We start from the raw sequence: 12,901 nt of genomic DNA, 5'->3' as shown, positions 1-12,901 counted from the left end.
TTAAAACCTAAGTAATTTACAAATGTTCTGACCCACTGTGACACATTTCCAATAAAGTCAGATTGGGACTGTGATCCAACCACATTGTCACGTTATTTAATTACATCGTAGTTACGGATTTAAGCAGCAGTGGCGGCTACGTTCCCTTACAGTGTACTTGAGGACGGCTATTTTGGTTATTTTGCGACTGAAAAGGCAAGTGTCAGCTAGGTGTCAGCTAGGTCCGCTGCTGGTGACGTCGCAAAATTACCACAATTACACCAATGTGTCCCGTCAGTTTTACGTACTGTGTTAGTAGGGTCAGAGCTGTGGTGATGTGAGGACACATTCCTCTCTGCTTCACAGCTCTGTGCTGCTGGCTCTCCTCCTCTCCACTCTGGTCAGGGTGTGAATGTTCAGACCTCAGCAAGCATACCGGGATGTTGTTTGTATTTAAAACATGACATCCTGCCCCGCTCCCTAGGTTATGGCCACCGGCTATTACAAAATACAGGACACGGCAGGCTAAACAAATGTATTGCAAGTCACATGCTGCATGACAGTTCATGACCCAGCACCAGAAGACCCTCATGACCTTGTGATGTACAGGTGAACGGGAGTATGTTAACAGGTAAGGTTTGATGTCGATGAGGTCAGTCTGACACTTGAAGGTGTCGCAGACATGGCCGGCCCATGAAGGCGGAGAGACCTGCAGTCTGTGTTTACAAAGCACAATGTCAGTCTGCCCTCGGACCGATTTGGCCGCTAAACCGGTCCAAGTCTAGATCGTCCCAAACCTGTTCCCACCTTCCCTTTCACCGCAGGCATGAGGGGAATGTTCCCAAGGCGGACACACTGGACACACCCTCCTGGAGGTGAACACACCCTCAGCACTGGAACGTCTCTTATCTCTACTGTGATGAACACATCATCCGTATCTGACTGACTGACTGACTACTTTAGTGAAATTTCAAGGTGTAATGGAGGCTTCCCTCCCATCTTGAGAGGGAATGTGAGCTAGACGAGCATGACAACATTCATACATTACATTAGTCATTTAGCAGACACTTATCTAAAGTGACTTAGAATAATTACATTTAACGTAGGAAGTCAGTGTACTACTACACACCAGAACTCACAAAGGCATCTCCTTTCTAAAGAAGTGACTAAGAGCATAATCTAGTGCTGAAGGCAAAGTGCAAGAATAGCAAAATGTAAACACAATAGCTGTGTAAAAGGAGAAGGGTATGGGTGGTACTTCTTGAAGAGGTGAGTTTTGAGCCTGTGGCGAAATATGGGCAGCGACTCTGCTGTCCTGACATCAGTGGGCAGTTCATTCCCCCACTGCGGGGCCAGGACAGAGAAGAGCCGTGACTGTGTCGATCGACCGCAGGGGCCTCGGAGTGACGGGGCAACCAGTCGCCCCGAGGTAGCAGAGAGAGGTGGTCGGGAGGGGGTGTAGGGCTTGACCATGGCCTGGAGGTAGGAGGGAAGGGAAGTTGTGGTTGCACACCAGGTGAGCAGCAGATTACTGGACAAGCTCCAGAGGTTTAATGGCTGACGCCGGGGCCCCAGCAAGGAGGGAGTTGCAGTACTCCAGGCGGGAGATGACCAGGGCCTGGATGAGCACCTGCACCGTTTCGTCAGTGAGGAAAGGGCGAATCCTCCTGATGTGGTAGAGCAGGAATCTGCAAGAGCATGTAACGGATGTGATATGCGCCAAGAATGACAGTTGGTCTTCCAGGGTCACACCCAGATTCCTCGCAGTCCGAGTTGTCGTCATCATCTGTATCGTCAATGGTGATGTGGCCGGTGGCGGTGTGGGCAGCCCTTCCCCGGGAGGAACAGCAGCTCAGTCTTGTCCAGGTTGAGGTTGAGGTGGTGTGTCGCCATCCACATCCATAGAGAGGAGGTTAGGGGTTGAACAGTGTCTAGTGAAGATGAGATCCAGCTGGTTGCCAGCTTTGTGAGTTGCATACACCTTTGCGTATGTGTTTGTGTGTGTGGTTTTCAAGCTGTGTCATGTACGTACGGTAGATGCTCTTTCCACAACACCAGTATGACGTTAATCCTGAATCCTGATTGGCTCGGAGGTCTGTGAGGAATCTGGCTAAGTGGCTCCACCGCTCCTACTACTATGGCTGCTGCTGCTGTGGTTGGACAGGATATACAGTAGCAGATCACACAGGGCCTCTTTCTCTCTCTCTCTCTCTCCCTCTCTCTCTCTCTCTCTCTCTCTCCCTCCCCATCTCTCTCTCTCTCTCTCTATTTTTGTCTGTCACACTCTCTCTAGTCATGTGAGCGCGGTGTGAAACCCAGATCATATCGGAACAGAAAGTAAAAGGGTGTAATCAACCTGGGACATCTTCACAATCGGAGACAACTTGACACTCTTTCACGATCCCTCTTCCTTTCCATGTCATTCCTCTCTCTCTCTCTCTCTCTCTCTCTCTCTCTCTCTCTCTCTCTCTCTCTCTCTTTCTCTCTCTCTCTCTCTCACCCCCTCCGTCCCTCCCTCTCCAGCAGTCCACCCCAGAGCAGTAGGACAGAGACTGGCGATGCACAGACAACAGATACTGGCAGGCAGGAGGCCATTACTGGGCACAGCCTCCCAGCCAATCACAGAGCTCATCCTTAAAGTATCTCTCTTAGTAGTGGTGGTGATGGGGGAGTCGTGAACAAGATGGCAGCTCCCTGTGTGACTAAGTGAAACTTAAGTAATACCGTTTTATTAGCATTTCCGTTAAATCAGTCGTACACTCAGTATATACAATCAGTACAGTGCGTTGTTATCTACTGGTTTGACATCTTTGTTCCGAGCTGTTGTGGGCGTCTAACGCGGTTACCTTGTGGGTAGTCTGGCTCAACGGATGTAGGTTTTGGCAATACACCTTGTCATTCATTGTCACGCTGCCCAATCAGTGGCGAGTCTGGCGAAGCAAATTAATCTGATTCAGGCCGAGAGATTCTCTCGGCACCAATCAGATTCGATCCAGACTATTTAGCAAGAGCACCGACGCTGCGTCCGGGGCTGGCTCCGCCCAAGACGACTGTGATTGGTTTAAAGAAATACTGCGTTTCCCCCCCCCCTATTGCAGAATGGTTATATGTCCAGCCAGACCTGTCTCCGGCGCTGGCACAGCATAAACGAAGTGTGGAGATAGGTCTGGCTATGCGAGACTACCTCGTGGGTGACGTCGTTCTCCACCTCCCCACTTCCCAGACGAATGGAACGCAGCATAACCTAGGACAGCACAGCCGGGAGAGAGGGAGAGGAGGGAGAGGAGGGAGAGGAGGGAGAGCAGGGAAAGAGGGAGAGAGGGAGAGGAGGGAGAGGAGGGAAAGAGGGAGAGAGGGAGAGGAGGGAGAGAGGGAGAGGAGGGAGAACTCAGAGTCTGGAGATAAAGAACAGAGTCTGCTGACCGGCGTTCAGCCATAATGACAGGGTGGGTGTCCCAGGGTGTGGTGCTTGCTTAGCCTTGCAGGTGACCTCATCAAAGACAGTCTCCTTCCCTCCCTCCCTCCCTCCTTCCCTCCCTCCCTCCCTCCCTCCTCTTTCTCTCTTCCTCATTCCCTCACTCTGTTCTTCTCTCTCTCTCTCCTTCAGTTAAACAGGAGTGTCCATTTTACAGAAGAGAAGGGGAGGGAGGTAGAGAGAGAGGGGGGTAGAGAAGCAGGAAGTGGACCTGGCGAGCATGGGGTTTGCTGATTAGACAACAACAACAACAAAGACACTGCCCTGATCACGATCACATTACGTGTTAAATTCCTTCAAACTGGCCAAGCCCCCGCCGCGCCCCAGCCGCGCCCCACAGGCAGAGGGATTGAGTGACGGTTGTGTTTGCAGGCTAAAGGTGGTTTCTGTGTGAACACCAATCCGAGCTCAGCTTAGCTCGGCTCCGCATTAGCGTTACGTAAGCCTGTCGACGTGCTGGTGGGAACCTGCTTGCACACGCACCGCCATGTCCGCGTAGGTATGGGTCACATGGGAAAGGCTGGGGCTGTTCGGCTGGGTAGAAAACCCAGCCGTCGTCATCAGCTCCCCCCTCTAGTGCGGCTCCTAGCTGTCTGGCCGGAATCGCAGAACTCTGCGGCAGGGTTCTAGAACCGTGGGCGGGCTCCAAACGGAAGACTCCGCCTCTCCGAAACAGCACGGATGCTTGTTTTATAGGCGTCTGTAGGAGGCCTACAGCGTAAAGCCGTAATGTTAGTGTGCCCCTGGCAACGCTGACGGATGGTACCTCAGACATCATTACGAGGCACTGTGATATAAGATGATTGTTTGATGGTATTGAAAGAAGCGGAATGTTTTTTGCCGGGAACTGAATTGTAGATCAGATTCAATATTTATTTAGTCAAACCACACGGAATTCTAGGTCAGCCACAGAGAAACGCTTTAGCAGTCAACGTTCCCTGATCAGACAACATGGTGTTCAGTTTCTCTCACCTTTATAGCCGGCAACCTGTATCTATACATAGTTTCAGTCCAACGGCTGGAGTTCTCTCCAACTATGAACTTCTACATCAGTGGGCAGTGAGCTTCTTATGGATGTGCACTTGATGTCCTCCAGACACTTGACCATGACCCTATGCCACCTCTCTGGACTCAAATCCACCCTAAAAACTCACCTGTTTAATGTTGCCTTCAATTTTTAATTCCACTCAACACACACCCAGTCTCCATTAGTTTATTGTTTATTGTCCCTTTTACTGTTCTGTCTGATTTGTTATCTGTGCTTTCTTTGTCGATTGTTGATTTCCTGATATGTTTGTAAAGCGAGGTCCCATGAAAGGTGCTATATAAAATAAAGTTTATTATTATTATTATGACCACCTAAGGCATGTATATGTTCTTGTGCTGAGAATAGCTATGGAGCTTGTGACAGAAAAAACTCCTCACACTGCTGTCATGACGCCAGAGTTGACTAATGATGCGTCTTCCTCCTTCTCCTCCCTGTCTTTCTCTTTCTCCCTCTCCCTGTCTTCGCAGGAGGAGGAGGAGGAGGAGGAGGAGGTGGTGAAGGAGAAGGTGGTGGAGAGGGTGATAGAGAAGGTCTTCCAGGTGGACGTGAGGAGTGAGGCGGCGCCGTCGGTGGTGAAGATGGACACGCGCTTCTTCGGGGAGCTGCTGGCTGAAGTGTACAGGAAGAACTGCGACATCCACACCTGCATCTCCCAACACGTGGCCAAGATCAGAGGACGGTACGGCCCACTGCTCCATGAGCACCGCCAATCATTGAACCAAATGAAGGAATTAATGTGTGTGTGTGTGTTTCCAGTAATCCGTCAGTTTGTGTCAGAGCTGTCTGTCTCTGTCTGTGTGTGTGTGTGTGTGTGTGTGTGTGTGTTCAGTCACAATGCGTTAGACTCCCCTGGGCCAGCCTCTCCCCTCTCTTGAGACAGCTCTGTGATTCACTGAGCAAACACCTCCCCAAGGCCCCCCCCCCCCCCCCTGCTCTTAATCATTTATGGACCAGGCCTATTTGACTTGGCGTGGGAATAGTAGCACTCTCTCTCACACACACACACACACACACACACACACACACACACACACACACACACACACACACAGGTGTCATGCCCTGTCATGTTCTTGACTGTTTACTTTTCTCTCTCTGTGACAGAAAACACCTTCTGGACCCTAGCAACGACTACAAGGTGAGGAAGAGAAGGATAGAGGGGGGGGAGTGTCTGTCTGCCATGACAAATTCATGCTCACCCCGCAGGGTGTAGAGTAACGCTCGAGTTATCCAGCCGTCAGACTGTAGGTGGAGACTGTAGACATTTTTGTGCTTGACACCCGATTATAGTTAGTTAGTTGTGCTTCTTACTCTGGATTCTAAACTTGTGAGAAAAGAACATGTTTTTGTGTGTGTGTGTGTGTGTGTGTGTGTGTGTGTGTGTGTGTGTGTGTGTGTGTGTGTGTGTGTGTGTGTGTGTGTGTGTGTGTGTGTGTGTGTGTGTGTGTGTGTGTGTGTGTGTGTGTGTGTGTGTGTGTGTGTGCACGCGCAGGTGGAAAAGGATGAGGTGGAGTCTCTGATTCCCAGAGGGGCGTCGGAGCTGACCAAACAGCAGATCCGCTACCTGCTGCAGGTGAGGCCGGCTCTTACTGGCTCTTTCACAAGTTCTTACTGCCCGTTTTCATAAATACTTACAGCCTGTTAGCGTTTGGCCTGCTCTTACTGGCTATTTGGCAGTGCCCCGAGCGGATCCATCCAACCTAATCTCTTTCTTGCCCCCCCCTCCCACCCCCTCCATCACTCATTCTATCACTCTCTCTGTCCACGGCTGTCCGCCATCACCGACTTCCCCTCAATCTTGCTCTGCTCCGCCCACCGGTACACCCTCCATATATCTCCCCCTCCCGGTTCCTCCAGACACGCCTGACGGCAGATAAGAGCATGCGTCTGCTTCTCGCCACCTTCAGCAGCCTGAGGGAGGAGCTCATCCACATGACGGAGGACCTCAGGGTACGACCTCAGGACCCCTGGTGATCAATCAGCGTCAGCGGTGCTGTAGTCCAGGGTAGATTTAGGGGTTTAAGATTTTAGGGGTTTCTCCCAGTATACCTGCTTGTCTTTGATCCACATAGAGTATTCAGCCTGCGGTCAACTCACCAAGACCTCACAGTCTTACTGTAATAAAATCCACAAAAAAAGTTGAGATACATGCTACAGGTCTTAGTAACTTTGAAGTGCTGATGGATGAATACTAGTGTATGTATGTGGATTACTGTACACATGCTATGGTAGGTAGTTAATGGTTGTCAGTGGTGATTCATGGTTGTTGATGGTAATTTTACTGTGGTTGCCCCCCCCCCCCCCCCCCCCAGCGCCTGGACAGTGAGAAGGAGAGTCTGGAGAGAGACCTGAGCTTCAAGGCTGATCAGGCACAGCAGTATGATCGCCTCCTAGAGGCTGTGAGGGAGAACAACCGCCAGCTACAGGTAGGGAGGGGGAGTGTGTGTTTGTTTGTGTGTGTGTGTGTGCGCGCGTGTGTGTGTGCCTGTGTGTGTGCGCGCACGCGCGTGTGCCTGTGTGTGTGCGCACGAGCGTGTGTGCCTGCGTGTGTGTGCCTGTGTGTGTGTGCCTGTGCCTGTATGTGCCTGTATGTGCCTGTATGTGCCTGTATGTATGTGTGTGTGCGTGTGTGCGTGCGTGCGTGTGTGTGTGTAACCCTGTCCCCCATCCCCAGGTGTCTCTGAAGGAGAGCATCACCATCCAGCGCAGCCTGGAGAGCCAGCTGCTGACCAGCAGGACTACAGACTCTGGACGGGACTTCAGGATCAAGGAGCTGGAGGGCAGCTTCAGAGCCCTGGAGAAGGAGAACGAGATGCTCAGACAGAAGGTCTTTATTTCACCTTTATTAGGTACTCTACTCTGACCTGACCTGGTCTACTGGAGTCTACTCTACTCTGCTCTAAACTCTGCTCTACTCTGCTCAAATCAGCTCTGCTCTACTCTACTCAAATCAGCTCTGCTCTACTCTACTCAACTAGTCTGCTCTGCTCTACTCTATTCTACTCCATTCTTCTCTACCATGCTCTGTTCTACTCTTACCTTTACAAAACTCACTCAGGAATGTTCCTGTCCATCGTCCTCCCTGTCCCCACAGCTGGCCGGCCAGTGCAGCAGCTCCACCCTGCAGCTGAAGACCGGGGAGCTGTCCCGTCAGTACAGCCAGCAGCTCAGCAGCCTGCGAGAGGAGAAGGACAAGGAGCTGCAGAGCCTGCGGGTGAGATGACCAGAGAGGGGAAGGATGGAGGGATGGAAGGATGGAGGAGTGGAGGGATGGAAGGTTGGTGGAGTGGAGGGATGGAAGTTTGGAGGGGTGGAGGGAAGGAAGGTTGGAGGGATGGAAGGTTGGAGGGATGGAAGGTTGGAGGGATGGAAGGTTGGAGGGATGGAAAGTTGGAGGGATGGAAAGTTGGAGGGATGGAAGGTTGGAGGGATGGAAGGTTGGAGGGATGGAAGGTTGGAGGGATGGAAGGTTGGAGGGATGGAAGGTTGGAGGGGTGGAAGGTTGGAGGGGTGGAAAGTTGGAGGGGTGCCGAGATGGTAGGGGAAAAGAGGTAAAGTTGGCATCAGAACTGACACTGTTTGTGTGTGTGTGTGTGTGTGTGTGTGTGTGTGTGTGTGTGTGTGTGTGTGTGTGTGTGTGTGTGTGTGTGTGTGTGTGTGAGCACGTGTGTGTGTGTGTGAGCACGTGTGTGTGTGTGTGTCTGTCTGTGTCTCAGACCCAAATCACACGGATCCAGACAGAGTACAGCACAGAGAGGTCAGGTGACAAGAGCCTGAAGCTGCGCATCACAGAGCTGCTGACGTTGTTGGAGCAGCGCGATGTCGTCATCAGACGCCAGGAGGAGGTCAGGGGCCAAACCGGGGTCAATCCGGGGTATCATGAGGGTCATATGACCAAACACATACATAGGCAGTCCTATCTGAACCACAAGAGCAAAGCTGGCTTCATTCAGCCCATTCAGACATGTTTACCTAACAATGGTTAGGTATGTAGGTTTTAGAGTTGGAATTCCTCCTAATGCCTTAGCTGGCTCTATTCACACACCTTAGACCTTGTTTAGATGTGCAAACACCTGCCAGCCCTCAATAAGCTTTGATTGTTAACTGTCCCTTCCAAAAAGTGTTTGAATTTGCTTAGCTTACCTTTTTTTTTTTTTTGTCTTTATACAAACCCAAACCCGTCTAAAGAGCTGAGAAATGAACTGACACCCAGTTACGCAGTATACCACCACCCCTCACTCTCCACCCCCAATATACCCCCCCCCCCCCCCAACATACCCTCACCCCTCACTCTCCACACCCACCCCCAACTACCCCCGCCACCACCCCTCACTCTCCCCCACTCCCCCCCAACATACCCCCCCCCTCATTCCCCCCACCCCTCCCTCAGCGTACTCCCCCCACCCCTCGCCACCGACCTCCTGACCCCCCAGCGCCAGCCGCTCTCCCTCCCTGCTCCCGGGGGCTGTCATCATGGCATGCCTTTCCTTAATCAACCCAAGGACGCGCCACCTGCTGGCAAGACTTGTGTACTGCAGGTGTGCAGAGTCCCGGTGCCAAACGCGCCACCTCATTGCCTTTATATGCGAATCGAGAAACATCCGTTGACGCTGACCAATGAGGAATGGTTTCCACAGCATTTTTGGGCTCATAAAATTAAATGTTTTTAGTTGTCATGGCCTACGTGGAGAGGAAGGTGCGTTGATGCGCAAGTCTGTTTTATTCCAAGGACCGGTTCCACAGGTTCTGCATTCCAATCACATGCACTAATCCTGTAGACCAGATTAGCATGAAAAACTACTTAGACCGTGATCCACCGTGAGCTATGACAACTTTGAGCAGACTTACCCTAACCCCTGACCTCTGACCCTTGCGCCCTCTGACTCCTCCTCCAGGACATCCGGCGGATGAAGCAGGAGAAGAGCGACAGCTCCATGAACGTCACCAAGACAACCATCACCAAGAGGTCAGCACTCTCAAGACTCAAAACAACATATTGCATTACATTATTTCATTTCATTTCAAACCTTTATTTAAGCACTGAGGCTTCCCTCATTTACAGCATTTACAGTGATGACGAGTTAGCCATTTAGCTCACACTTTTATGCACTACTACTCACCAGAACTCACAAGTGCATCTCCTTTTTAAACTAACCCTAACCCTAAGAGCTTAAAGGACAATGCTCGTTTTTGACAACCTGGACCTTATTTACGACATATTATAAGAAGTTTGACTCACCGAGATCACTTTTGTGTAGTTCGGAGGCCTGTAGAAGAAATGTAAAATCCAGCGCGAGCCAGTATATCCATGTAATGGCGGTGATCGGGGCAACGAGAATGCAGTTTCTCAAAATCCGAAAATAGATTTTGAGAAACTGCATTCTCGTTGCCCCGATCACCGCCATTACATGGATATACTGGCTCGCGCTGGATTTTACATTTCTTCTACAGGCCTCCGAACTACACAAAAGTGATCTCGGTGAGTCAAACTTCTTATAATATGTCGTAAATAAGGTCCAGGTTGTCAAAAACGAGCATTGTCCTTTAACCTAGTGCTAAAGTAAAAGTGCTAAAAAACAGCTAAATACAGTAGGTGCTAGAGGAAGGGTCAGGGTAGTACTGTACTTCATGAAGAAATTAGTTTTCAGCCTGCGGCGAAAGATAGGCAGCGACACCTTGGGCACTGTAGTCTCATAAAGACTTGTCTTCTAGGACACTGCCATCTTAAAACCCCTAATTTCAGCAACCCCTGGACAACAATGTCAATTTTAGGGTTTTAAGGAGCAAAACTATATTTAAAGTAATTTTAACCTTGGTTGTACTTTCTGATGTTTTGCTGATGTTTTAAGGTGGCTGTGTGTGCAAGGTCTCAGTGATCAGCTGTAGTCTCTAAGCTATGGTGTGTTGGAACCAGTTTGTGTGTGTGTCTCTCTCTGCTTCAGGTACAGGAACCAGTTTGTGTGTGTGTCTCTCTCTGCTTCAGGTACAGGAACCAGTACCCCATTCTGGGGTTGCTAAGTGACGAATACCAGGCCAGCTGTCACATCAAGGACGCCAAGACCATCGTCATCGAAAAAACAGGGGAGATAGTCAAACAGGTAGAGACTGCAGCAATTCTGGGTGGCCATGCTTGTTCTAAAGCTGTCTAGTTAGTACATACATGTGGTATGTACTAACTAGACAGGAAGGCCTGAAATGGTCTAGTTAGAAGTATGGATCTATTTGGAAGGTCTAAAGCTAGGAAGCTTTAAGGTTTAGGTTAAAAGGACTTATGGCCTGTGTTTATTCTGTTTTGAGGGAGGGAGGGAGGGAGGGAGGGAGGAAGGGAGGGAAGGAAGGAAGGAAGGAAGGAAGGAAGGAAGGAAGGAAGGAAGGAAGGAAGAGGGAGAGGGAGAGGGAGAGGGAGAGGGAGAGGGAGAGGGAGAGGGAGAGAGAGAGAGATGTGTGGATCTTAGGAGAGCCAGGCCTGTGTGCCGGTCCAGACTGGTGCCTGATGACTCTGGCCAGACTACAGTAAGGGTTGGCTAGCTTCAGACCGCAGGGTCCAGGGGCTGTTACTGCGAGGGTGATGGGTGCGCGTGAAGCTCAGGAGATACAAACCAGACCGAGGGCTTCTCATAAAGACGTAGTCTTCTAGGACAGTGGGCAGCGTAGGCTACATGGCGGCTCCTTGGCGGGATGCCTGGACCAGGGTTGCCGTGAGGGGGATGCTGAGGCACGTGCATGGCGTTCAGAGGAGCCAAACGTCTTGTGGCTTAAAGGGGCAGTGTTAAATTCTGCCGCTGTCCGTGGCGGCTGATAAACGAGCGTTCTCCAGACGCCACGACATTCCGCCTCAGACACGTGGAATTTGGATCACAAGGGACGAAGTGTTGTTGGCATGGTTGTTTGTGAGAGTCAAGCACAGTCCAGTACAGTCAAGCACAGTTAAGTTTGTTAGTCAGTTTTTGTTGGTGTGGGTTGTGGGTTAGGGTTTGTCCAGTAAACCCAGTGCTCTGATTGGATGTGCAGCAGTCATCATATCTGTATGCTACAGTGGTGTTGGTGTTTGGAGGTTATGAGAAGCACCTCAGTGTTCCTTCAGATTGACAGGTGAGGAACAGTTAGAGAACAGAGCAGAGCTGGCTGCACACTATCATGTTCTTACTGTTGACCTTTAACCTCTTCACCTTGGATTACCTCTTTCTGCTCTGGAGCTGGTGGGTCAGAGTGTGCCGCGCTGTAACCTCCGTATCCGTGTTCTGTTTATCTCGAAACAGGAAATCATTACAACCCCCTAAAGACACTGCTTCTCTCCGACAGGAATGAACAACAAGAAGACCCAGACGTCCCTCCCTCACTCACCCTCCCCCCTCCCCCTGCAAGCACCCCCCTCTCCCGTGTCTAGAGGGTTGCCTGGGCAGTGGTTGTTTGAAAAAACCCTAAATTACGCTTCACCGGATTGGGCTCAAAGGGGTTTGTATGAAGGCCTTGCTTTGGGTGGCATTGGGACCAAAAAAGCTACAGTTTTATGGCACAGCTAGGAGGAGTGTGGCACAGCAGGGTGGGGTGGGTGTTGGAGGGGAGGGCACAGCTTATGCTATGCAGTTAGCATTACCCAGCGTGTCACATCCTGCGTGTCATTTCCTGTCACCACAGCCCTATCAGCTTTCGGGACCAACCCTCCCCCCACCCCCAAAATCTGTGCGTGGGTGTTACTATAGTTAGCGCGCATGTTCATAGAAACGTTAAGCAATGTTGGTTTTTTTATGCATGTGTTAATATAAGAATGTTCTCTAAAGAGACATCTGAGTAGCCTACGATGGCCTGCGGCGGCCATTTTGAACGTGGCTGGCCCTGTTATGCTCTTTTGCTTTTTTTGTGGTAGCTTATAGTTTTGAAACCTTCCTAGATGTATTTTTTGTGTGTCTCAAGGTTTCATGTCTATCTGTTTAAGTTGATAAGGTATGATGCATGGGTATGTTGCTGTGTTCGTTCATCAGTTTTGAATGGGATGCTTGGTGGGATTGCAGATGTGCTGGGCGTCGGGTCGGGGTGGGTAAGGGGAAGAGAGGGTGTGCTTGAATCTGCTGTTTGGGGTGAATGCAGCATGTGCTGTATGATAGATTAATGGCTGGGCGATGTTATCTGGTTTTATTAGTTCTAAACTGGTGGAAGGATTGGCTATTATACACATGCTGTGTATATGGAATAATACTGTCCTGTTCTCTGATCTGACAGTCTCCACTGTCCACCAGATCTGGGTCAAGTGTGGAAGTACTGGGGTAAGCTTGATTTATCTCACCCAGGGCAGTGAAATCAGTGGATCAGTCCTCTCCCCAGACAAATTAAACACACCTTGATCTATGTACAGTCATTGACCCAGGGCTGGTTCTTGAAAATATTTGTTTGATTTGTTT

General features: G+C 50.4%; 1 protein-coding gene across 1 annotated transcript in view; it reads left to right on the top strand.

Moving 5' to 3' along the window:
- pof1b (POF1B actin binding protein) overlaps positions 1-11,875 on the top strand; it is a gene marked incomplete at its 5' end in the record, with an annotated part of 37,672 nt that extends 25,797 nt beyond the window's left edge. The window contains 11 exons of the mRNA XM_084451240.1: positions 4,979-5,181; positions 5,607-5,640; positions 5,995-6,075; positions 6,360-6,452; positions 6,815-6,928; positions 7,177-7,329; positions 7,597-7,716; positions 8,219-8,347; positions 9,398-9,468; positions 10,486-10,600; positions 11,762-11,875. Of these exons, the coding sequence (XP_084307366.1) occupies positions 4,979-5,181; positions 5,607-5,640; positions 5,995-6,075; positions 6,360-6,452; positions 6,815-6,928; positions 7,177-7,329; positions 7,597-7,716; positions 8,219-8,347; positions 9,398-9,468; positions 10,486-10,600; positions 11,762-11,782 (1,134 nt within the window). The 3' untranslated portion in view covers positions 11,783-11,875. The remainder of the gene's footprint in view (positions 1-4,978; positions 5,182-5,606; positions 5,641-5,994; positions 6,076-6,359; positions 6,453-6,814; positions 6,929-7,176; positions 7,330-7,596; positions 7,717-8,218; positions 8,348-9,397; positions 9,469-10,485; positions 10,601-11,761) is intronic.
- Between the last annotated feature and the right edge of the window lie 1,026 nt (positions 11,876-12,901).

Source organism: Borostomias antarcticus, assembly GCF_949987555.1.
Source record: "Borostomias antarcticus genome assembly, chromosome: 1".
Lineage (NCBI taxonomy): Eukaryota > Metazoa > Chordata > Actinopteri > Stomiiformes > Stomiidae > Borostomias > Borostomias antarcticus.
Note: the sequence above shows the minus strand (reverse complement) of the source record. Positions and strands in the feature narration are given on the sequence as shown.